At 42.3% G+C, this 25,135-nt stretch overlaps 2 protein-coding genes across 4 annotated transcripts in view; one reads left to right on the forward strand and one right to left on the reverse strand.

Annotated features, from left to right (window-relative positions):
• The window catches only part of LOC147017361 (sodium-dependent multivitamin transporter-like), a 119,133-nt gene that overhangs the window by 47,203 nt on the left and 46,795 nt on the right, over positions 1 to 25,135 (forward strand). For 2 of the 3 annotated variants that reach the window (XM_085846958.1, XM_085846957.1), the window contains exons 10-13: positions 5,682 to 5,749; positions 5,861 to 5,947; positions 9,395 to 9,678; positions 11,026 to 11,129. In XM_085846958.1, the coding sequence (XP_085703084.1) occupies positions 5,682 to 5,749; positions 5,861 to 5,947; positions 9,395 to 9,678; positions 11,026 to 11,129 (543 nt within the window). Of the gene's footprint in view, positions 1 to 5,681; positions 5,750 to 5,860; positions 5,948 to 9,394; positions 9,679 to 11,025; positions 11,130 to 11,218; positions 12,375 to 25,135 lie in introns of those variants that run through there. The other variant, XM_085846959.1, reaches the window with a different exon arrangement.
• On the reverse strand, positions 1,814 to 3,886 carry LOC147017362 (uncharacterized). The gene is made up of 4 exons (XM_085846960.1): positions 3,839 to 3,886; positions 3,599 to 3,737; positions 3,340 to 3,515; positions 1,814 to 3,185 (listed from the first exon to the last, which is right to left on the reverse strand). Exons 2-4 carry the CDS (start codon positions 3,734 to 3,736, stop codon positions 3,110 to 3,112), a joined length of 390 nt encoding a protein of 129 aa, XP_085703086.1. The 5' UTR covers position 3,737; positions 3,839 to 3,886; the 3' UTR covers positions 1,814 to 3,109.

Genomic DNA, 25,135 nt, shown 5'->3' on the forward strand with positions numbered 1-25,135 from the left:
TCATTACGTCTGTCGTCGACAGACCGTTACCGCTGAGAGGTGTAATTCCACTCCTCCAAAATAGCGTCTGCAATGTAAAACTCTCTTCTGCACATACTGACTACCTCAGAATGCGAATTTGACACAAAAAATGTGACAAGAAACATTGTATCTTCTATATATTATTACACAAGGACCAATTTTGTGCTCCTCCTAGCGGTCGCGTCAAGTTTTTCTCGGTACTGTGACCTGGACTGAAAGAAACTTCGTACCTGTAAGAGTGCATCGCATATAGTGGCAATAGTCAACTTCCAAATCTGAAGCAGAATAAACACTTTTCGTTTTACATTCGTTTACATGGCAACTAAATTCATAAACCATCGTTTCGTGATATATGCTGACTGAAAACATTCTCAAAAAGACAGACACTTCTCCAAATCCAAATGAATCCTACACCAAGCCATGTCAAAAGCATACTGCTTGTGGGTTCTGTTATTATCTCAAATCATCTGTTGGAGACCAACATAAATAAATTTGAAATGTAAAGAGGAGAAGCTATTCCTCAAGAGCTTGCAAAATGATAAGAAAACTTTTATATTCAGCAAACAGAAGTAATGCAAAAAAACTTATTTTCCAACAAAATTAACACAAGATGAGGAAGAAGAGTTTAAGAACTCCAACATTTGTTATCTTTGTCAAGATGTAATCAGGAAAAAAGCAAAAATTAGAGACCATTGTCATCTTTCTGGTAAATTTAGAGAACCTGCTCATCGAAGTTGGAATCTCAATTTTAAACTCACTGCTTTCATACCGGTCTTTCTTAACAACAATGCCAACTATGACACATTTATTCATAAGTGAGCTTTCAAAGACACCTGGGGACATATCTGTCGTTCCGACTGCAGACCAGAAGTACATCTCATTTACAAAATCGATCCCAACAACTCACAAAACTAATGTTGGATTTCTAGATCCTTGCAAATTAATGCCAAACGAGCCGAAACCCCGTCACAGACGGATTCCGTTCATTCAACCACCCTCACCAGCTCACACACACTCGAGGGACATGGACTGGACAGGGTGTGTTTGCCCCCGCCTCTTCACTCCCGCCCCCCCCCCGTCTCGATTCCCCGCCCCACTCGCCCCTGGGCCTCCGCCCCTCTGCCCACCCCCTCACACTCAACCCCGCCTAATTCACCCTAGCCCCCGCCCCATTTCCCCCCTCCCATCTCCCGCTTTCAATTTGCTTACCCCCACCCAAAAATGTACTTACCTTGCGCCTCTTCACTCCCTGCCCCAGTCTCTTCATCCCCCGCCTCCGCCTCTTCACTCCTCGCCCCCGTCTCAAGGAAAAGTGTTTATTCTGCTTCAGAGTTGAAAGTTGACTATTGCCACTATATGCGATGCACTCTTACAGGTACGAAGTTTCTTTCAGTCCAGGTCACAGTACCGAGAAAAACGTGACGCGACCGCGAGGAGGAGCACAAAATTGGTCCTTCAGTATTAATATATAGAAGATACAATGTTTCTTGTGACATTTTTTGTGTCAAATTCACATTCTGAGGTAGTCAGCATGTGCAGAAGATGGTTTTACATTGCAGACGCTATTTTCGAGGAGTGGAATTACACCTCTCAGCGATAACGGTCTGTCGACGACAGACGTAATGACGTCAGCGAATGACCGATGATGTCATGACGTCTTGACGCCTCTCAGCAGTGATGTCACACGTCGCCATGTAAACGAATGTAAAACGAAAAGTGTTTATTCTGCTTCAGATTTGGAAGTTGACTATTGCCACTATGTGCGATGCACTCTTACAGGTACGAAGTTTCTTTCAGTGCAGGTCACAGTACCGAGAAAAACGTGACTCGACCGCTAGGAGGAGCACAAAATTGGTCCTTCAGTATTAATATATGGATAATTTATCCACATTAGCATCAAGTCTTAAAGCATATCCAAATCTCCAAAATAATTTCCTAAATGAAAAGGAAACAAACCTCGTGTTATCTGAAGCAAGCACAGTTAAGCTGTTATCACGAAAGGGTGTTTACCAATATGACTATGTGGACAACTTTGGAAGATTTGAGGAAACACAACTCCCTTCAAAGGAAAGCTTCTACATTGAGCTGAATAAAACTCATATTAGTGATGAAGACCATCAACATGCACAAAATATCTGGGAAAAATGTAACATAAAAAATCTCGGTGAATATCATGACTTGCATCTTAAGGCTGATGTTTTATTAACTGATGTATTTGAAGCATTCAGAAATGTCTGTCAGAATATCAATTCATATGGATTAGACCCTGTTCATTATTACACAGCTCCTCATCTAGCTTGGAGTGCTATGCTAAAGATGACGAAACAACCTCTCAAATTAATTTCTGATGTAGATATCTTGTTGATGATGATAGAGAAAGCTAAAAGAGGAGGAATATCAAAAGTCTGTTCAAAAAGATATGCTAAAGCAAATAATAAATATCTCTCTGATTATGATGCTTCGAAAGATAGTTCTTATTTGATGTATTATGATGCTAACAATCTCTATGGATGGGCGATGTCTCAAGCTCTACCATATGGAGGCTTCAAATGGGTACAGAGGAATAATTATGAATGATTATTTTAAAACATCATTATCTCTATGGGCTTGTAGCATGGTATTGTGTACACTGTGGTCCTAAATGAGGAGAAAGCTTACAAATTGAACCCAGTTTTAATAAGATAAACAATCTAAATGTTATATAATGCCCAAGTGTCTGTGCTTTCAGAAAATGTATACTTTGCTATGGGTCCTATGGATATAGTTGCTTACAAAGCATGTTTTTTTATCCAAACACAGGCTATCAAAAATGTTAGGAAGTACTTAACAAATTGCATTTACCAAGCTGCTACAAAATTACTGGTAGCTATAAGCTTGATTTTATAACCATAGAATAAGTTTACCAAGATGGCACTATGATATAAAAATCAATACCAAAGGCCAGTTTGTGTTCAGTATGCAGAACATCAAAGGTCGTTAGGAAGTACGTAACCCTAGGATCCAAAGCCTGCCACCCTAACCATTAAGTCAACACCAGGCATTCCTGCATGCATACATACATACATATACATACATACAAACAAAGCTCTCACCTGTTATCGGCTCTAGGGAGGAAATATTGAGCCACAAGGCAAACTGAAGCCTGTTTGAATGTCTTTCTCAAGCTGAAAATACACACAAGTTGCTTTTTACGAGCAGAATTCTAACCAAAGCCATGATGAATATTAATGGAAATATTAATATTCATCATGTATTACCCCCCCTCCCCCCACCACATGATAGTTTTGAATAGTACTAATTAAATTAAATAGGTCACACCTGTCAGATGGCAGTTCTTCGAGTGGGGCCAAAACCTCGGACATGAATGGTGAAAGCAGATTGCATCCAGTTTCACCAGCGTTAAGGTCATCCAAAATGTCCTCAAATAAATAGATCAACTCACTTCGAGTTTCACGAAGAACATCATTTTCATTCATGCATTCTAAAAGGGCTTGCTGTGAAAAGGATATACATTACTTAATCTTCATACAACAGAGTTGTTTGTATAGTTTTATATTAAAAATATATGAAACTTTACCTTGACATGGTTGATCTCTGAATCCACTTGCTCCAGTTCGAAATATACATCAGCATAGAACATATCATGTTTTGATTCAAAGCCATCATCGTCCCATGATAGCGAGTCATTCATCGTAAAGTTTGAGATTTCAAACATGCTGTGATTAAAAAGGAAAATAATTAATATCTGAAATAATTAATTAAGGTACTACATAGCTTTGAGTATAACCAAGAAATTACGCATAAAATACTGATATACAATGCGATCACTTGTCTGTTGGCATTTCTTCAAAAATCACCATCACAGCAGATACGGGGAATTTTGTGGAACCCTCCTCCCCCACAGTTTATATAGAATTGAGAGTAAGGAGGGGCAAGTATCTTTCCAGAAGAATGTTGAACAACGTGGTGCTGGTACTTTTCCACCTTCCATGTGCTGTAGGTGGGAGGGAAGGCCGAGTACCTCTTCCAGGTTTACACACACGTTTTCCAACTAAAATGCGAAAAAACCCAGAATCTCTCAAAAATATCATCATATTGAAGCTCGGATGATAACTATAAACACTAAGTGGGTAAACCAGCTCAGTTGTGATCTGAGAAAAACAGAACCACCCACTGCCTAATTCAGTGTCAGCTGCTACACCACAATCCACAGCATCACTCGGCTGATGTGGTTTTAGAAGTCTTTTATTATTTTATTTTTTGTTGTTGTGTGTGGCAGGATTGTCAACTCTACAAGTAAGTGCCAAGGATTGTGCTTCAGGAGTTGTTTTTTTTCACAAAGGACATCAACTGCAAAGAAGGAGGGAGGGTAAACAGGTTTTTGCTTTGCTGTATACTCTTCCAGAGTTTATCTATAGGTAGGGATATAAAGGGAATGAATCTCTGTTCAAATATATAGGTAAGAGAAAAGGGTGCAGGGTGGGTGGTCAGGGTTCAGGGGTGAGGGGGGGGTAAAATAAAGTGTAGGGGGGAGTAAAAAACAAGTTTTTGATACCTAGTCAAGGCTCATGGAAGAACTTGTTAATGTGGAGAAGCTGGTGCAGGATGAGTGGAAGAGGTGGGGGAGGAGAAGGAGAAATTGGTGCTGGAGGAGATGTTTGTGTGAAAAACTTCACTCCTTTTTATTGACAGGGTCAAATAGTTTTAACCTGAGTTAACATTAAAGTCAACCGGGGAAATGGGATCTTCCTGGAACCAGCAAAATTTCTCTACTCACATCACTCTATCGGAGGGTGTTATAATATTGGTGAGGGCAGAAATTTGGAATTTGAGACATACCAGCACGCAATGGCCGATTCTTTTTGAACTGCACTGTGGGATATTTAACCTCCACCAGCAAATGCTTGGTCTTCTTATTTTGTATGAAGCACATGGCTGTAGGTAGTATCATTTGCTGGTAGTATCTGTAGGTAGTATCTGTGCAGCTATGCTACTGATGCAGTACCACCTGTAGTTTAGAGCAGGAATTTGTAATTTGTTCAGGGTGCAGATGATAGCTCACCTCCTCTTCATAAAGGACACTATGGGATCTTTAGCATCCACCAAATAATGCTGGCAGATGTCCTTCCGAAGAACGGCACACAAATTAATGAATCACCGAGACTGCGAAACTCCAGGGTGATGGTTTATAGCTGGGTTGTGGTTTAAACCCAGGATTCAAACCCAGGCTAGACAGCTCAGAGGGAGGTGTGCAGCAAATGCTCGTGGAACCGGACACCTGGCTTAAATTCCTTTGGATGGATGGTGCATTTTTTGAAGCATCATTTTATAGTCTGGGTTGGGAATCGAACCATACGAGACAGATCAAAGGTCAGAACACTACTTCTGCACTCTCCTCTCACCCCACCATGTATGTATATTAGAACAAATAACTATTTGCATTATTATTCCAATAAATTATTTCCTTTGCAAATATTTTTGCCAAGCTATTCATACATACGATGTTTGGATTGATATTAGGGTTATATGTTGTACAGACATGCAAAGACTGATAATGTATGAGAGGAATGGACAGTTTTTAAGGCATTTCTGCTCGCAGGAGACCTAATTGCGAGAATCATTGTCTTAAGTTTCCTCTCTTTGCTTGATTATTATTCCAGCACTCGGCTACGGTCTTCTCTGCCTCGGCTTAGCATATCTGGCATCCCAAATGGGCTCTATCATGGAGGTAAGACCTGTGTAACACCGCTTATGCAGATGCAAAGGTAGTTTGTCTTTTATCGTGTTGCTTTCTGTCTCTTCTTCATCACTCACTCCATATATTCCTTATCGTTTTCAGGCTGCACTCAGCATATTTGGCATTGTCGGTGGCCCACTTCTGGGTCTCTTCTGCCTGGGAATGTTCTTTCCCTGTGCCACACCACAGGTAAAATATAGATTTCATCCATCATGTAATTGAAGCAAACAGTCACAACTGGTTTGCAGATTTTTTTAGAGAGAGTCTAAAACCTATACTAGCTCCATATAGGAGTGTAAACATATCCATCCATTGGGACCATACTCTGTGCAGACCATCAGTGCTGCCAAAGCAGTCTCCTGGGCTATTGGGCCCAATCCTGGATAGATCACCACTCCAACACAGGGTACTCAAATGGCTCAATCATCCCAGCAAGCTGGTACTCATTTTGCCAACCTCAGAAAGATGACAGGCTGAGTCAACCCCACCTGGTATTAATTCAACAGCCGAGCAGGATTTGAATTCAGGACCCTAGGATCCCAAGCCCACCACCCTAACCATTAAGCCAACACCAGGCATAGTGTAAACCTATCCTGTACGTGTATTTTACTAGCTGCTTACCAACCCTACCAGTGCGTATGGAATGTGGATTTAAATTGGAATTCATGTTATGTACAACTCTGCTGAAATCAAAGATTGCATCCCATGCAGGTGATAATTTTAACAAACTAAGTTCAACTGCATACTTAAAATACATACAGTGCTCACATTCTACTTCTTAATAACAGATATACTCATGTTCTACTCCTTACTTAATAGACATACTTGTGTCTTGTTGAGGAGATTGCGGAGCTTGGACTGCGCATGTGTGTTTGCTAGAAATATGCTCCTTCCCCACAACCCCTTGTTGAGGAGAAGTGTGGAGCTCTTTGTGTTCTCATGCTGAGGAAAGGGGCAGAGCTTGCATCAAGCAAGCAAACTCGTGTGTACCCATATCCCTCACCAACCAGAGTGGTTCGATTCCTGAAAAACTACATGATTGGTAAATCCATGGTTGGTAATACTAAACGCCTAAGGAAAGAGGGGTTTAGGTTCCGTGGCTGCAGTCATACTGGGCGCGGCAAACTACATATCCTATAACTTCAATAAACATGAGAAATATGTGTAACTAGTAGTAATGCCCGGCGTTGCTCGGGTTAGCAATAAAGCCCGGTGTTGCCTGGGCTTTCTTGCAAATTTCCTGAATAGCTGTTAGCGGTTAGCGGTTAGGGTTAGCGGTTAGGGTTAGGGTTAGCTGTTAGGGTTAGGGTTAGCTGTTAGGGTGAAGGTTAGGGTTAGTGTTAGGTTAGCTAACCCTAACCCTAACACTAACCCAAACCCTAACCCTAACCCTAACAGCTTGGCGTAGCGGAGGTAAACAGCGCCCGGGGCAAAGTAGAAATTTGCGTCCCCCGTAGGCCTTAAACTTGAGTGGATTTGAATGGAAAATCCTATCAGGGATATCGATTTATCGATTTTTTTCGAATATCGGAAGTGTTATGGAAAAAATTTATAGCCAATGACCTAAGTTGGACCAAAAGCCATAATCGTACCGAATTTGAATGTAATCCGTTGGAGTTTGTGAAAATGCATCAAAACGAATTTTGATGGGCCTCTTAAGGAAGACAATAATATCATTAGTATATGTGCCAAATCTTGTTTCATTTCATGCAGTCACAAAAATCTGATGGTGGAACAAAGAAAGGGGCGTGCCGAAATATTAATATAGATATACATACCTTCCATGAACAAAAATGCTCGAAATTACCTTTAATATTGACAGTGAAGTCCAGATAATGATGACTATGACTATGACTATGATGGTGACGGTGATGTTAGGTGGTGGTTAAAGGAATGAGGGGCTGTCCACCTCCTCTGGCACAGGCTCAGGATCCTTAAGGAAAAACCCTGATAATAAGGTTGGAGAACTAGCAACTGAGATGGGACAAAAGATGGTGATGTTGGTGGATGGTGGAGGCATGTGTAGAAGCAGTAGAGGTGGTGGGTGCTGTCTGGAGCAATGGTGTTTAGGGTGGTGGTGGATTTTTTAAAATATAACAACTAAGGATTGAAGACTCCTTCATTTTCTTTTGGAGATCTTTCTGTACATCTTTGTACATCATCATGCGGTCCTCCAGCCCTCGCTTTAACTTCATACTTCGCTCCATGAACAGATTCATCTCAACCACCATGTCCAAGACATTCTTGGCTGCTTGCGTGATGTTACGAAGGGTGGCAAGAGTGAGCTTCGGATGTATTGTCACTTCCTCTCCCTCATTGTTTTTGTCATCACTGGACAACTTTATGAGCTCATATAGGTTCTCCTCAGTTAACTCCTTGGCATGAGACTGTAGAAGCTCCTCCACCTGACTGGCTTGAAAGTCCTCAAAGTCTTTACCTCCCACATCGACACCGTATTAGGATCAACACAAGACAGAATGAGGCAGGCAAGCGGAGGTCACCACACTTGATGTTCCACAAGTGGTGGGCATTTGAACATGGTGGTGGGAGATTTGAAATAGCAGATGGATAAAAATGTTATACAGAATATTAAGAGTGGACACTCAAAACTGCAGGCGGAAAAGGAATGTAAGTAAATAAATAAGTATATATATATATACATATATATAATTGACCCCTCCCATGCTCCTCGAGCCAAAGTGGCTGCATAAAACAACCCAAGAAGACTTACGCAAGGTAAGGGCTAAACGCTGTTTCAAGCCCTTCCCAGAGTTCCTCAAACAACTATAAAGATGTTCACACATAGTATACACACGGCAATCCCAATGCTATACACTCCCCTCAGCTACCAGACTGGGTTCATCGCTTATTGGCGAATCATCAGCGATAGTGTAGACAGCTAAGCTCAACACTTACCTTGCATAAGTCTCCTTGGGTTGCTTTCTGCAGCTACTTCGGCAAGAAGAGCATGGGAGGAGTAAATTTATTTATAATCCAAGCCACTTGGTATACAACACTGCATCTCCAGCGGTAAACTTCAGTATGTTTTTTTTCTTCAACCGTTAAAGTCTCTATTTTGTTTCATTTCAAAAATATATATATATATATATATATATATATATATATATATATATATATATATATATATATATATATATATATATATGAGTACTTGACTATGATAGAACACAAATCGCCTTTGTGCCACTTTCAAAACCCTTCCGTTTAGCAGTTCTTGGATGTGTTAAATGAGGTGGTGTCAAAGACGTTGCATCAATGGCGGTAAACTTCCATAGTTTTTTGTTATATTTCAATTAAATTCAATACATAAATGATTAAATCATTTTTTTATTTCAATTTAATTATATACCTGAACTCTGTGCAGGGTAAGGTGTTCTATGAACTCTCCAGTCTTGTTGTTTAAAAGCACCCACTCCCAAGTGAAGGTGATTGATTGATTTTTGGGTCTAATACAGTTGTCTATAGCCTTTTCATACACACACTGTTTTATGTCTCTCACTAACATAACAGTAATGATAGAAGAAAAAAAATCTGCATATCGTTACTTTTTCACAAGGTTATTCGCTTTTGCTCTGTATATTGCTTTACCTTTTCCTTTACTGATGTGCTGCACAGGGGGCCATTGTTGGACTATTTGTAGGTCTTGCCATGGCATTTTGGCTTGGCATTGGACGACTCTTGATCATGCCGGTCCGTACTCCGGCCTCTGCTCTGGTGTCACTTCCAAAAGCCTGCCAAGATGCCTCGTCCACCCCCATAGCCGGGCCTTTGCTCACATCTCCCTCATTGCTGTTCTCTTCGAATCTGGCTGAGCACTTCATTGCACCTGATGTTGTCTTCTCGACGACAGCATCCATTGAGCATCGAAGCACCAACATGCTGGCCACTGAACATGCAGGGTAAGTTGTACATTAATTGACTTTCAAGTTTTGTGGCAATGTACAATGTAATTCTGTCTTCCTTGGCTTATTTCATTATCTTTTACTCCTTCACCTATACTGCAGGTATAGGTGGTGGACAAAAAAATGGAAACACCTGGGTAAATGAGTGACACCAATTGCAACAGCTTATGTACAGGTGTGGCCCATCTGTTAATTAAGCAACTAACCTCCCAGTATGTTTGAGTCATGTATAAAAATGCTGAACAGGCCTGTTGCCTATAATTATTGCAAGAATGGCTGCAAAAGAGGAACTCCCAATGTCCCCATCCACAGGACACGTGTGGTCGCCTAATTGTTTGACAATTATGACACAGATGGTATCAATATGTCATGGCCTTCTCAGTCACCAGATCGGAACCCAATCGAGAATTTATGGGATATTCTGGCATTATGCCAGAGACAGCGTTTTCCACCTCCATCAAACAGGTGCCACATCATCCCTCCTGCAGAATTCCAGACGTTGATGGACTCTATGCCACAGCGCATACAGGCCGTACTGGCTGTACGTGGTAGCAGAACACCCGATTAAGTGACTTTACATTGATATTTTCATTTTTATTTGTCCACTACCTGCATTCTTCCAACAGTTAAAACAATTATCATAATCTTCTCCTTTTTATTGTGTACAGTGTTGAGGCTCATGGAGGATCTAGATTGACTATACTGAAGTGTAATTTCTTTTTTATTACACTGTAGTTGTATTGGACTCTTGATGCATTAATTGATGCTCCTTTTTGTTATGGTCTTTTTAAAGGACATTTAATTGAGTTTCAGAAAACATTAATTAGTCTTTATTCTTAATACTCCAAAAGTTATCCTTGAACGAAATTATAACTTTTTGAGTCATTGTCAAGGTTTTTGTAATAAGCAGTTGCATTTATGCCTGAAATGCAGAAGAAGTGGGCCATAAGCAGGCTCAACAGTTCAAAAATTATTACTTATACAAAAATTGTCGGATATGTGAACCCCTTCCAATTCTTTCCCCAATATCCTCCCCCCCCCTCCATTCCTCTTCACCTCTTCTCCCTTTGCTACCTTCTTTACCCATCATTCTTCCCATGCTCTCCTCCCATTCATCTTATCCTTTCTACTCCTCTTCCTTTTGTAGTTTCTCTTTGTTGATTTGGCCATCCTCCCCATGCGTAAGTAATAAATAATCGGTTCCTAATTTATTTTATTAAATCAGTAGATGTGCCAAATGATCTCTTAAGTGTGTCATTTCACTCTTCTGTTATAATATTTTTTTGTCTCTGCATTTTTAATTTTTTTCTTTGTATTTATTTTGAGAAGCGCGTGTATTTGCAGGAAAATTGGTCTGGAATGGTTTTACTCGCTGTCCTACATGTGGTACGCAGCACATGGTGCAGCAACCGTGGTGCTCGTGGGGTTGTTCGTAAGTTTCATCATGGGTGAGCAGAAAGGGATTTTGTTGAATATTGTTCATCAAGGCCTTTTGATCATAGTGATTGTATAATGTGCATTTTGTGGGTATGTGCAGGACACATGAGGACCATTGGCTAAAGGCTGCAGTTCGAAGATTTTGGATTTTAAGTTTCTAGGACCTCAGCTGATGTCACGAGAATTACCATCTAGCGATCGGATTGTTGATCAAAACTAGGCTAGCTCACTCATGACTTTCAGAGTGGGAGGTACAGGTCAGCCTCATATATAACATTGCTCCGATTAACACTTTTGCTTTAACGCCCTTAATCAAGTGGGGAACAAAGATTCATGATGTCGCATTGTTCCGCCTGTAAGTCGTGACGTTGCGATATCTGATTTTGCGTCGTGTGCCAAGCAAATTATTTTGAGTCACGGTGTTAACGGTTTCACTCCGCAGCTTCACTCCGTTAGTTTCGCTTTGTGGCATGTCTTCCTCCCGCAAGTCTCGCTGGTGGCTGATGCCATACTGTTACGAAACCCTTTATCAGCAGAAGAAAAGAAAGTCACTCCTACAGTCCTGTTACATGCCAATCTAACCGAGGTGAAACACACGGACCATACTGCACTGAACACAGTCTAGCTATGGATCCCTCCCCCCTTCCATGTAACTATATATATATATATATATATATATTCCAAGTCAAACATAAAAAGAATTCTAATAAGGACAAGTCAGGGGCACGAGGTGGCCAAGGAAGTGGTCCACATCTACTGATCCACTTCCCTGGGAAAACATCCAAAAACTCACACACCACAAGTAAAGTGGCAAGAAGCACTGTCTTGCTGGAAGAAAGTGCTGTCAAAGATTCAATCAACATAGTTCAATTATTAACAAATTCTGTAAAATAGCCAGATAGCATTCACCGTTCACTGTTGCTCCTTCAAAAAAGAAAGGAACAGGAATGTGTAACTTTCTGAAAGCGCATCAGAGATTTACTATTGCGGAGTCTCTTTCAAGTTGCCAAATTTCCATCAGTTTCTCTGTCCACCAAATGCTACAGTTGTAACAGTTGACTTTGCCAGAAATGTGGAATGCTGCCTCATCAGACAATGTCACCTCATCAAGAAAGGCAGGGGGATTGAGCACTTTTGATTTGAAGAGTTTACAGAAATCTCACCTTGAATTATGGTCTTCTTCGTGTTAAATTAGAACGACCTGAATCTTGTAAGCATTTTCATGCAATACGGCGATGAAAATTTTGTGCACTGTTGTATGTGGTATGTTCAATTTGAGTGACGCACGTCACAAGGATTTACATGGACTTCATTCGTGGACAGCTGCTACAGCTTCCTCACTGATTCGTTGCCTTCCAGATCGTGGTTTGTTATTCACTGAACCCGTTTCTTTAAACGTCTTCATACAATTGGTAATTTAATTCCTTCCTAAGTGGTGCATCGTTCTTGTAATGAGTGGTGAATGGTCTTCTCATTGCTGTTACGGACTTCAGTTCAGCTAGCCATAGCACACAGTTTACCTTTTCTTCGAAAGTCACCATCTACTATCAGTTATGGCTTTGAAAAAGTAAACATAGTTGAAGCATAGAAAACTGAACTGTATTGAGTAAACATGTTATGAATTATGCTTTCATATGCCACTTACAGTTTGTTTGTAGCATGTTTCCTTCAAAAGTTATAAAAGTTCGAAGTTGTACAAGGAGTGTGTGTGTGTGTGTGTGTGTGTGTGTGTGTGTGTGTGTGTGTGTGTGTGTGTGTGTGTGTGTGTGTGTATGTGTGTGTGTGTGCGTGTGTGTGTGTGTATTCCTGCATGGAGCTCATGTATTAAAAAAAAAAAAAAATCATTCAGACCCAGGCTTTCAAAATAACAAAAATAATTATTTGAAACAGTTGCAGACTTTCATGGTGAGGAATGTATTGTTAACACATATAAAAGCTGTAATATTTCTTTCACAAAGTGGATGGAACAGCAGCGTGTTGCCCTGGCAAGCACAAATAATATGTGTGTGTCCCTGGCAAGCTGGGAGCTTTGCTTTCAATTTACTTGGTGACAGTATTTGTTCTTGGCATTTTTGCACTGCAGGAGGCCCTTCTGGGGCTGCAGTCATGACCGTATTGTCATGGTGTTCGTCCAGGTTGGAGAACTTCATTAATCGTCTTCATATAACACTGGATCACTGAAGATAATGGTGATGCCTCATGGTTGTGATTTGCAGGGTGGAATACACTACCGGTCTGAAGTTTTAGAACACCCCCATTTTTCCACTTTTTACTGAAATTTAAGCAGTTCAAGTCCAGTGAATAACCTGAAATGGTACAAGATTAAGTGGTAAACTGCCAGGGGTTTAAAAAAAGTTTAGGTTACCAAAAACTGAAAAATAATGTAAATTTCAGAGTTGATAAAAAGGCCCTTTTCAGGGAACATGTAATGGGTTAGCAACTGCAGCTGTTCTGCAGCAATGGAAGTAAATTAAGCCTTAAAAGTTGATGCAAACAATTCCTGCAGGTGTCCCAACTTTTGTTGATTAGTTGCAAACCCTCTGTCTGTATAAAAGCAGTGTTGGAACAGACTGTGTTGCTACACCCTCTGAAGCATTATTTGGACAATATTGCACTGCAGGAAGTAGTATATTGCTATCATAATGGTGACCAAAAGACAATTAACAAAGGAAGACAGACAGACCATTATAACCCTTCAAAGTGCAGGTCTTTCCTTTCGAGAAATTGCAAAGTAAGCCAAGGTGTCAGTGAGTACAGTTTCCTACACCATCAAAAGGCACTTGGAAACTGGAGGAAACTCTGACAGGAAGAGGTCTGGCCAACCCAAGGCCACAACACAATCAGAAGACAAGTTTCTGAGAGTCAACAGCTTGCGTGATAGGCGGCTCACAGGACAGCAGCTTCAAGCACAGCTTAACACTGGTCAAAGTAAGGAAGTCTCAGTTTCAACTGTGAAGAGAAGACTTCGAGCTGCAGGTTTGACAGGTCGGGTGGCAGTAAGAAAGCCATTGCTAAGATGGCAAAATAAGAAAAAGAGGCTTGCCTGGGCCATGAAGCACCGCCAGTGGACTACCGAAAACTGGAAGAAGGTCTTATGGACCGATGAATCAAAATTTGAAATCTTTGGTTCATCACGCAGAGATTTTGTACGCCGTCGAGTAGGCGAAAGGGTGGTTCCTCAGTGTGTGACACCAACTGCTAAACATGGAGGAGGAAGCGTGATGATCTGTGGCTCTTTTGCTGGATCCAGAGTCGGCGACTTGCACAGAGTGACTGGCACTCTGAACCAAAAGGGCTACCACAGTATTTTGTAACGCCATGCAACATCCTCTGGTCGACGCCGAGTTGGTCAGGGGTTCATCCTACAGCAAGATTACGACCCAAAACATACCTCCAGGCTATGTCAGACCTACCTTAGAAGAAAAGAACGAGACGGTAGACTTCAAATCATGGAATGGCCAGCACAGTCTCCAGACTTAAACCCCATCGAGCTGGTTTGGGATGAACTGGACAGAAGGGTGAAAGCAAAGCAACCAACAAGTGCAACACATTTGTGGGAACTTCTGCAACAATGTTGGGAAAAGCTTTGTGAACAATATTTGATTTCCATTGTAGAAAGAACGCCATGAGTATGTTCGGCTGTTATATCTGCAAAAGGTGGCTACTTTGATGAGTCAAAAATTAGATTAAATTTAATTCAACAAAACGATGCCATTATTTCTTTTTTATCTGCAATTGTTTATTTGTTCTGTGCTTTAATTTCAGAGTACATTGAAACATTGAACTGCTTAAATTTCAGTAAAAACCTAAAAAATGGGGGTGTTCTAAAACTATTGACCGGTAGTGCAGGTCAATGTGTCCATGTGGCAGATGGCACTTGTTGATTCCAGATCGTGCAGCAATAGCTGAAATGGAACTCAATTTGGTGGCCTCATTAATCACAGGAGTGTACAATTACCCCCCCCCCCCCACACACACACACACGTATATACAGTACGTATGTGTGTATGTATATGTGTTTATACACACATACCTATTCACACTGATGAGCCAAAACATTATGACCACTGACAGGTGAAGTGAATAACATTGATTATGTTGTTACAATGGCACCTGTCAAGGGGCGGGATATATTAAGCAGCAAGTGAACAGTCAGTTCTTGAAGTTGATGTGTTGGATCCAGAAGAAATGGGCAGGAGTAAAGACCTGAGCAACTTTGACAAGGGCCAAATTGTTATGGCCAGATGACTAGGTCAGAGCATCTCTGAAACGGCGAGGCTTGTGGGGTGTTACCTGTCAGCAGTGGTGAGTACCTACCGACAATGGTCCGAGGAGGGACAAACTGGTGACAGGATGTTGAGTGCCCAAGGCTCATCGATGCGTGAGGGCAACGAAGGCTATCCCATATGGTCCGAACTGACAGAAGGCCTACTATGGCACGTCACAGAAAATTTTAATGGTGGTCATGGGAGGAATGTGTCACAATCCACAGTGCATCGCACCCTGCTGCATGTGGGGCTGCAGAGCCACAGACCGGTCAGAGTGCCCATGATGACCCCTGTCCACTGTCGAAAGCACCTACAATGGACACGTGAGCGTCGGAACTGGACCTTGGAGCAGTGGAAGAAGGTTGCCTGGTCACATGGATGGCTGTGAACATGTGCGCTGTTTACCTGGGGAAGGGATAGCACCAGGATGCACTGTGGGAAGACGACAAGCCGGTGGAGGGGGTGTGATGCTCTGGGCAATGTTCTGCTTGGAAACCCTGGGTCTGGCCATTCATGTGGACATCAATTTGACACGTGTCACCTACCTAAACATCGTTGCAGACCAGGTACACCCTTCATGGCAATGATATTCCCTGATGGTAGTGGCCTCTTTCAGCAGGATAATGCACCCTGCCACATTGGTTTGAGGAACATAATATATCCAGGATATATATATATATATATATATATATATATATATATATATATATATATATATATATATATATATATATATATATATATATATATATATATAATTTTTTTTTCACACTGATGAGCCAAAACATTATGACCACTGACAGGTGAATGAATAACATTGTTGATGTTGTTCGGGAATGGTTTGAGGAACATGATGAAGCATTCACGGTGTTGCCCTGGCCTCCAAATTCTCCAGATCTCAATCTGATTGAGCATCTGTGGGATGTGCTGGACCGACAAGTACAATCCACGGTGGCTCCACCTTGCAACTTACAGGACTTGAATGATCTGCTGCTGATGTTTTGGTGCCAGATACCACAGGACACCTTCAGGGGTCTTGTGGAGCCCATGCCTCGGTGAGTCGGCGCTGTTTTGGCGGCACATGGAGGACCAACAGCAGATTAGGCAGGTGGTCATAATGTTTTGGCTCATTAGTGTATATAATATATAATTTGAAGTTTTTGTTTGTTTGTCTGCACGCGCTAATCTCCTGTACGGTGAAAGATGGGAATAAACCTCTGAAACAAACAAGCTCAAATGAGCTAAGATCCTCGTCCTCTTAATAATGACGTCATAAAAACGAATATGACGTCATTGTGATGTATCAGGTTTGCGATAAATTATCTGTGCTAATGCCCGGCTTGATTCCCGCAAACAAAATTCAAACAGCTTGCCTAGTTTCAGAGATAATGGAATGGGCGATTTCCATTAGCGGCGATATTATGACGGCAACTTTTTTTCTTGGAAGAATTTCCAAAATCAGAGATGGTTACTGACTGCGCGTGGGCTTTCTGCATATACATGGGAAGTTTCATGAAGATCCGATGAAAACTCTGGGTTGTGAAACAAAAAATGTCAAAAAATAGGAAATTCGTCATAAAAATTGATTTGATGTCATAGTGATGTATCATATGTGCGGTAATTCATCTCTGCAACTGCCCTGTTCGATTCCCGCAAACAGAATTCAAAAAAACTTGCCTGGTTTCGGAGATAATTTTTTGGCGATTTCCATTAGCGGAGATATTTTGACGTCATAACTTTTTTTCTAGGAGGAATTTTCAAAATCTGAGATGGTTACTGTCTGCGCAGGGTATTTTTACATATATGTGCCAAGTTTCAGGAAGTTTCGATGAAAACTGTAGGCTATGAAACAAAAAAGTCCACAAGAAGAAGATGAAGAACAACAACGTGAGTAAGACTTAGAGATCCTCCACGAGGATCTAAAAAATGTCAGGACGGCCCCCAAGAAGATTATAGGATAGATGGCGAGGCACCTCGGCCGGGTGGGGGGTGTTTCCCCTTGAGTCGGAGAAGGGATTTGGAAGTCCGGTTCCGGGTTTGGAGCGACGAGCGGTCTCCTTCCGGGCTCCCTGCTGACGTTCTCAAAGTTAAGTTTCCGGTCGTTATTTGTCCCGTTTTAACTGTTTAATTTTCTCACCTTCATGTTACTGTGTGTTCCTAGTTCAGTTTTGTTTCAAAAATCGTGCTATTTTGTGAGTATTTTTGTCGACGTTCTTACCTGGTGTTTGAGGCCTAGGCCTTGGCCTTGGCTTGAGGCCTACCGGTTCCACTCGGTGTTTGATCGTTTTTTTTTTTGTTTTGTTTTCTCCCCATTACCTTCAATTTCTATCCTCCCCATTACCTTCAATTTTCATCCTCCCCACTTTCCAAACATCCCCCATTCTCCCAACTAATCTCTTTCTTATCTCAAAAAAAAAAAAATTAAAAAAAATATTTTAAAAATACCCAAAAACAACAACAACACGCTCACCTTCTCCCGATTCTGCTTCTTCTTCTTGCTCTTAACTTCCTCCTCGTCTTCTTCCTCGATTTTTTTTTTTTACACTTCCATGACCTAATCTGTTGAACTCTCTCAAACATTAATATTAACAACAAAAACCATCTTATAATGCTTCATCTTCCTCTCTCACACATGTGGTACTCTTTACTGTTTCACAATGCACTACTCTTCTGCTATTTTAACAGACTGCTGTCATTTCGACCTCTCCTTCATTCCTTGCCTAAAAAATCCAACTATTACAGCGCTTCTTCTCTCCATTCTCTGAATTCGCCTTCATTGCATCCATCAAGAATTGTGTTAAATCGCATCTCTGACCTAAAACTTTTAAAAACCACAGTTTGCCATGGATGTTTGCTTTCCATCAACCATTCTTTTTTTCCAACTTCAGTGCCAACTGACCCCCCTCACCCCTTACTCTTACTCTCAAAGCAACCATCCCACTCTTCTCCCTCCAAGCCTCCCTCTCACCTCTCTCAAAAATTCCCCCCTCAACTTTCTCCCACCTTTCATCCCCCTCACTCATCCTTCTCAAAGTTGCCCCCCCTCTCATCCACCAAGCTGCCTCCCTCCACTGCCCTCTCACCTCCATCTCTTCGCTCCACCTCCTCAAATCCTCAACTGCCTTCTTCCTTGTCTCTTGTCCCCCCCCTCTCCCCCAGCACCACAGAGCCTTTCCTCCTCCTCATTCGGCCCCCTCTCCTCGCTATTCTGCAATACCCCACACTTTTCAACAATCCTCCTGACCTCACCCCCTCGTCCCTTGTCTTATCCTCCCCCTCCCCCTTCACCTCCTGCACCCAAAGCCTCCTCCCCTACCTCTTCATTAAAAGTGTGGACCTCAAATATCCGGGGCCTTCGCTCAAACCTTTCAGATCTTACCATACAGGTTGCCACTGACAAACCAGACATTATCTGCCGAACAGAAACTTTCCTCTCCCAAGACGTGTCTGACTCCCAAGTATCTCTCCCCGGTTACTCCCTCTTACGGTATGACAGACCTGAGCCTCGTCCTGGTGGAGGTGTTGCTCTCTTCATCAAAGACTCTATTCCTCACTCTCCATGCACTGCTCTCACTCCCCCACACCCCCAGGAATACCTCTGGCTTCGGCTTCCCCTCCACTCCCACCTCATGTTTATATGTGTACTGTACCGTCCACCGAAAAGTGATGACTCCATTTACACCTCACTATCCGAAAACATGGACCATCTTCTATCTTCTCATCCAAACTCTCTCTTCCTCTTATGTGGTGACTTAAATTGTCATCACACCAGTTGGCTAGGTGTGAGTACCTCTCTCACCTGCCATGGCACCTCAGCAAAAGCTTTCTGTGACTCATTAGGACTGACTCAATCGGTCAACTTCCTGACCCGGATCTCAACCAATGGTACTCCATCTCTTCTGGATCTGATTTTGACCAATTTCCCTGACAATATCTGCTGCTCTTCCTTTGCTCCAATTGGTTCTTCTGACCACGTCCTTGTCAAAGTGGACATCTCTCTGGCTGTCATCAGAGAACCACCTCACCGCCGTCGAGTCTGGCATTTCACTCAAGCCGACGGGCAGGGTCTCCGAGCAGCCATCAAACTTACAGACTGGTCTCCTATCACTACTTTCTCAAACATCAACTCATCCTGGGAATTCTTTCAAAGAAACTTGCTCTCCCTCATGCACAGATTTATCCTCTCTCGTGTTCAGTTGTCCTACCCTTCCTCCTGCTCTTGGTTTACTGAAGCTTGTGGTGAGGCAGTTGTCCTGAAACAACTTGCCTTTTCCTCATGGAAAGCAAACCCAACTGAGGGCAATCTCAGTTCCTTCCACAAAGCTTGGAACAAGTGTGTATCTACCCTCAGGAGAGCCAGAAAACAACATCTTTCTCATCTCAAGTCTGAACTCTCAAACCTCTCTCCCTCCTCAAAATCCTGGTGGCATTTAATTAAATCTGTTTCTGGTGTATGTTCCCCCTCCATCCCCTCCCTCACCTCAAATGGCCGCACTGCTGATACCACACGTGATAAAGCTGAATGTCTAAACTCGGTGTTTGCAGCTAAATCTTGTGTCCTAAACCCATCACTTTCTCTACCCACTTTACCCAGTCGCACCCAACTGTCCCTGGACTCTGTATCCTTTTCTCCTGACAAGGTGGAGAGCTTGCTTTCAAACCTCGAGTCAGATTCTGCAACCGGTCCAGACGGCATCAGCCCACGTGTGCTCAAAGCCTGCTCTGCTGCTCTTGCTCACCCTCTCTCTGTTCTATTCACCCTCTCATTTGCCCAAGGTCATCTGCCATCTGCTTGGAAATTTGCTTACATCACTGCCCTGCATAAAAAAGGTGCAAAAACAGATCCCTGTAACTACAGACCAATCAGCCTTCTCCCAATCATCAGCAAGGTTATGGAAGTCATCATAGCTTCAGACATGAAATCATTCCTCTTCTCCAATGGCTTGATTTCTAATCATCAATTTGGTTTCAGACCAGGTCACTCTACCCTGGATATGCTGCTTCTGCTCTCCCATCAATGGATGGAGGTCCTCAATGCCAGACAGCAAATCCGAGCCGTATCCCTGGACATATCACGTGCTTTTGACACGGTCTGGCACCCTGCACTACTCACCAAACTCCCTTCCGATGGTATTGAAGGGCATCTCCACTCATGGCTCGCAGACTTCCTCTCCTGTCGCAGTCAACGTGTGGCCCTAAATGGAGTTCTTTCATCCCCTCTTCCTGTGCAGGCTGGAGTTCCTCAAGGTAGCGTTCTGGGCCCTGTTCTTTTTCTGGTTTTCATCAATGATCTCTCCGACTCTCTGGAAAATCCTCTATTTCTCTTTGCCGACGACTCCACCCTCTGCCGTACCATCTGTCATCCCTCAGACCGGCAAGCAGCAGCTTCTTCGCTCACTGCAGATCTGGCTAAAATCATAAACTGATCCAACACGTGGAACATGTCTTTCAATCCAGACAAATCTCACACTCTCACTATGTCTCTTCGAAAGGACGTTTAGAACCCCCCCCCCATCCACTTTCTCACCAATCCTCGAGAAGAAGTCTTTTCATTCAAGCTTCTGGGTCTCACTATCTGCCATGACCTTTCCTGGGAAAGTCACATTTCCAACCTCACCTCAAAAGCCAGTCGCCGACTGGGAATCCTCCGTCGTGGAAAGTCCTTCCTCGGCCCTCTTGAGCTCCTGACCACTTACAAAGCTTTTGTCCATAGCCTGATGGAGTACTGCTCTCCCCTCTGGGCTGGTGCTCCTGCCTCCCACCTTTCTCTGCTTCACGCTGTCGAAACCAGGGCATTTAAGATCATCGGCATCTCCCGCAATGAAGCTGAGTCTTTGGGCCTCTCACTCAATCACCGCAGGTTGGTCGGTGGTCTTTCTGTCTTCTACCGACTCCTCTCCAGCCTTGCCCCCCCTGCTCTCTCTGCGATTTGTCCCAACCACATTTCCACAGGGCGCTCAAGGTCCGCCAACAACCCCCTTCTGGTAAAACTACCAAAATCACGAATCACTGCTCATCTTCACTCTTTCATTCCTCTTTTTTGCCGCCTTTGGAATAAACTTCCTCACTCTATTCTTTCCCATTCTTCCCTCCAGGCTTTCAAAACAGCTGTTCACCACCACCTCTTATCTTCCCCCATCCAAATCCTCGATCTTTTCTACCCCCGATAATCCACCCAAGCCCACTTCCTTCAATTCCCCTGCTTTCCTTCCTGAAAGTCCCTGTAATGTCCATCTTCTCTTCGCCATGTTCCCCGTCCCATCCCCATCCCTCTCCCTTCAACAGTTCACCTAATGTATCTGTTCCCCACTGTCTTGTCCCTTCCACTCCCACCCCTCTTGTCTCATGCCCCCTTGTTGTGAGTTGTGCGTTAGCTCTCATACGAGCCTTGACAAGGTATACAAAAAAAAGTCCCTTTATAGAGAGAGTGGCGATATAGAGGGTCCGGAAAAATCCAGTCACGTGATTGCGTGGAGCCATTTTGAGTCCATCGCGGACAGGATCGGACGCATATCGGTCAGCGTTTTAACGTTCCCGCTGTACGCAGTGTTCTCATTCGTGTTTTACATCGATTTTATGACAAAATGACACGTTGTTGCGCCTTTGGGTGTACAAATAGAATGGAGAAGGGATTCAAGATGTATAGATTTCCATCAGATGCTAAAAGACGGAAAATCTGGGAGAACAGAGTCAGTCATGTTGGATGGAAAGCAGCTTCTTCGTCAGTTCTCTGCCAGGTCAGTGTGATGGTGGTCATGGTCCCATATGCGTAGATATGTGTGCTGCGAGTGAGACTGGCCTTTGCTTTGGCTTTCCAGGCTTGTTATCCATTGCTCGTGGATTAATTAGCACTTGAAGGGGAAGGCATCTTTATTTAAAATTAAGTTTGAGTTAGAGTCTTCGAGCTAGATCAATTAATATAGGGTCTAGATCATGTCTCCAAAGTCAGACTCAGACTCAAAGTCAAACTAAAGTCAAAACAAAGACGAATGAATGGAGAACGGATCCGGGCTAACTCGGCCCACGGGCTAACACGGCCCACTCTTCAAAGGCAGGGTTAAGGTCAAAACCAACCCTAATTCTGACCCTAACTCTAACCCTAAACCCGACCCTAACCCTAAATCTAACCCTAACCCTAGCTTTTAAGAGTAGGTTATACCAAACATTTAAAATCTATTGGTGTGGGTGTAGACTGCCAGATCTCAGGATACTAAACAGGTCGACACCCCATCGAAGCATAGAAGGGAGCCCATGTAACTTCTGAGTGTAGAATGGTCAGGACAGAGGGGGTGGGGGAGGGGCATGCATTGAATGTATGTATTTGTCTCTGTTGATTTGAATGTGTGAGGACATTAACTTGTGTTTGTGTGTGTGACTTTCAATTTATAATTTGTATGTGTGTGCATTAGTATATGCGTGTATGTGTGTGTGTGTGATTGTAAATATGTAATTTGTATATGAGAGAGAGAGAGAGAAAGAGAAAGAGAAAGAGAAAGAGAAAGAGAAAGAGAAAGAGAAAGAGAAAGAGAAAGAGAAACAGAAAGAGAAAGAGAAAGAGAAAGAGAAAGAGAAAGAGGCTGGGTGGGGTGGGCTAATCTATTTTTGGTGGGATTAATATATGATCAGCAACATGCAGCAAAGTTTAGATTAATAATTCAAATATGACAATTTAACAAACACAAATATATACCCACACACGATAAGCAAGGTCAAACAACTGCAGAAATACAAAGATAACTCTTAACATTGTATTGTACATTGTACATGTATAAGCAGGGAGGTGAGAGTTCGAGTCTCGCTCTCACCTCCCTGAAATAAAAATGAGGCTGAAATAAGCATCACATGGACTTGTCGAGTTCATTCCTTCTTTGTCATGGTTCTAAATGTCTGTGACTGTTAAATCACAACCAGCTCTGTGAATTTCTTCTTTATCATCTGGCTCTTAGTTGTCAGAAATCTTCTATTTTGTCATCTTCACATAATTTGTTCATCATCAACATGGAAAAGACCATTCCCATCTCTCATACATAGAGAACATAATGGAATACACGGTTCAATGCACTCGCGCCATACAGCGGCTCCGCACGCGCACCACACTGAATTGACTCAAAATGGCGTCAAATCGTTAGTTGTCGCTACTCTCTTTACAGAGGGACTCTAGTTTCCCCCTCACCAACCCCCTTAGACTATGACTGCTGTGGCCCAATAGGGAACTGATACTGGGCTTGCATCAGACCTATGTGCAGAAGATTAAATTCATTCAAAAAAAACCATGCAATGCCGGGTGCATTCACCTCGTGTAGATATATATATATATATATATATATATATATATATATATATATATATATATATATATATATATATATATATACATATATATATATATATATATATATATATATATATATATATATATATATATATATTTGACAACTCCCACACTCTTCGAGCCGAAGAAGCTGCAGGCATGAAGCAACCCATGAAGGCCTACACAAGGTAAGTGCTTTGCTATTTTGAACCCTTCCCAGAGTTCCTCCACAACTATAGAGACGTTCACATATAGTACACACATGAGAATCCCAATGCTACACACCCCCTCAACTACCGGACTGGTTTCATCACTTACTGTCAAATCATCAGCGATAGCGCAGACAGCAGTGCATACTAATGAGGCTCCTAATCATGTACCACATACAAACATCAAAAGCAGTCACAATATAAATATAGAAAAAGCAGTCCCTTCCAGTTCTGGATTTGAAGGCATGGCTGGTTCTCTCATGGGTCTCTGCTGACTTTCTCAAAGTTAAGTTTCCGGTAGTTATTTGTCACGTTTTAACTGTTTATTTTCTCACGTACATATTTACTGTGCGTTCCTAGTTCGGTTTAGTTTCAAAAAATCGTGCTATTTTGTGAGTTTCCGTCGACCTTGTCTTATCGGGCTCCTTGAGGCCTACTCGGACTTCCCGTCTCGGTGTACAATCGTTTATTTCTATTCTCTTCCTATCGCCATCAATTCCTATATTCCCCACTTTTCCCAATGCCTGCCACCTATCCCTCCAACAACACACTCTGTTTCTTGTCTTAAATTTTAAAAATAACAAAAAAACTACAACAACCCTTTCTTTCTCCAGACGCACGAGTACCGATCTTCTTCTTCTTCTTCTTCTTCTTCTTCCTCTTCCTCTTCCTCTTCCTCTTCCTCCTCCTCCTCCTGCCGGCACACCATCTTTCTTCTATTTGAGCTCACCCACTCTCACTATTACCTTCACAATTTCTTCCGACAACCTTCCATTCTCCGATCTTATCTCATCTTCAAAAATCCATCAACAAAAAACTCCTTGTATCCTTCCTAACTATACACCTGTAACCATGTGTGTCTCTACCCACTTCCTATTACTTTTCAATGATCCATCAGCTTCACTCTGCATTTACCATTCCAAATTCACCATACATCTCCACGATTTTACTTCAACCTTTCCTTTTTCCGAATCTTGCACAATCCTTATTAAAAATAATAATAATAAATAAATTCACTTTACCAATACACCTCCCATAACCACGTGGTTCTCCCGTAACCACATGATCTGTTTCCACCCTCTGCGTTTACCAATTCAAATTCACCATTCACCTCACGATCTTTTCTTCAAATTTTCCTTCACCTAATCTTATGCAATCTCCTTCAAAAATAATAATAATAAGAATAATAATGATCTCTTATCATACTTCATCTTCCTCCTTCACACGTG

The sequence above is a fragment of the Eptatretus burgeri genome, chromosome 11 (genome assembly GCF_056783735.1).
Source record: "Eptatretus burgeri isolate ZD-2024b chromosome 11, Ebu_testis_v1, whole genome shotgun sequence".
Lineage (NCBI taxonomy): Eukaryota > Metazoa > Chordata > Myxini > Myxiniformes > Myxinidae > Eptatretus > Eptatretus burgeri.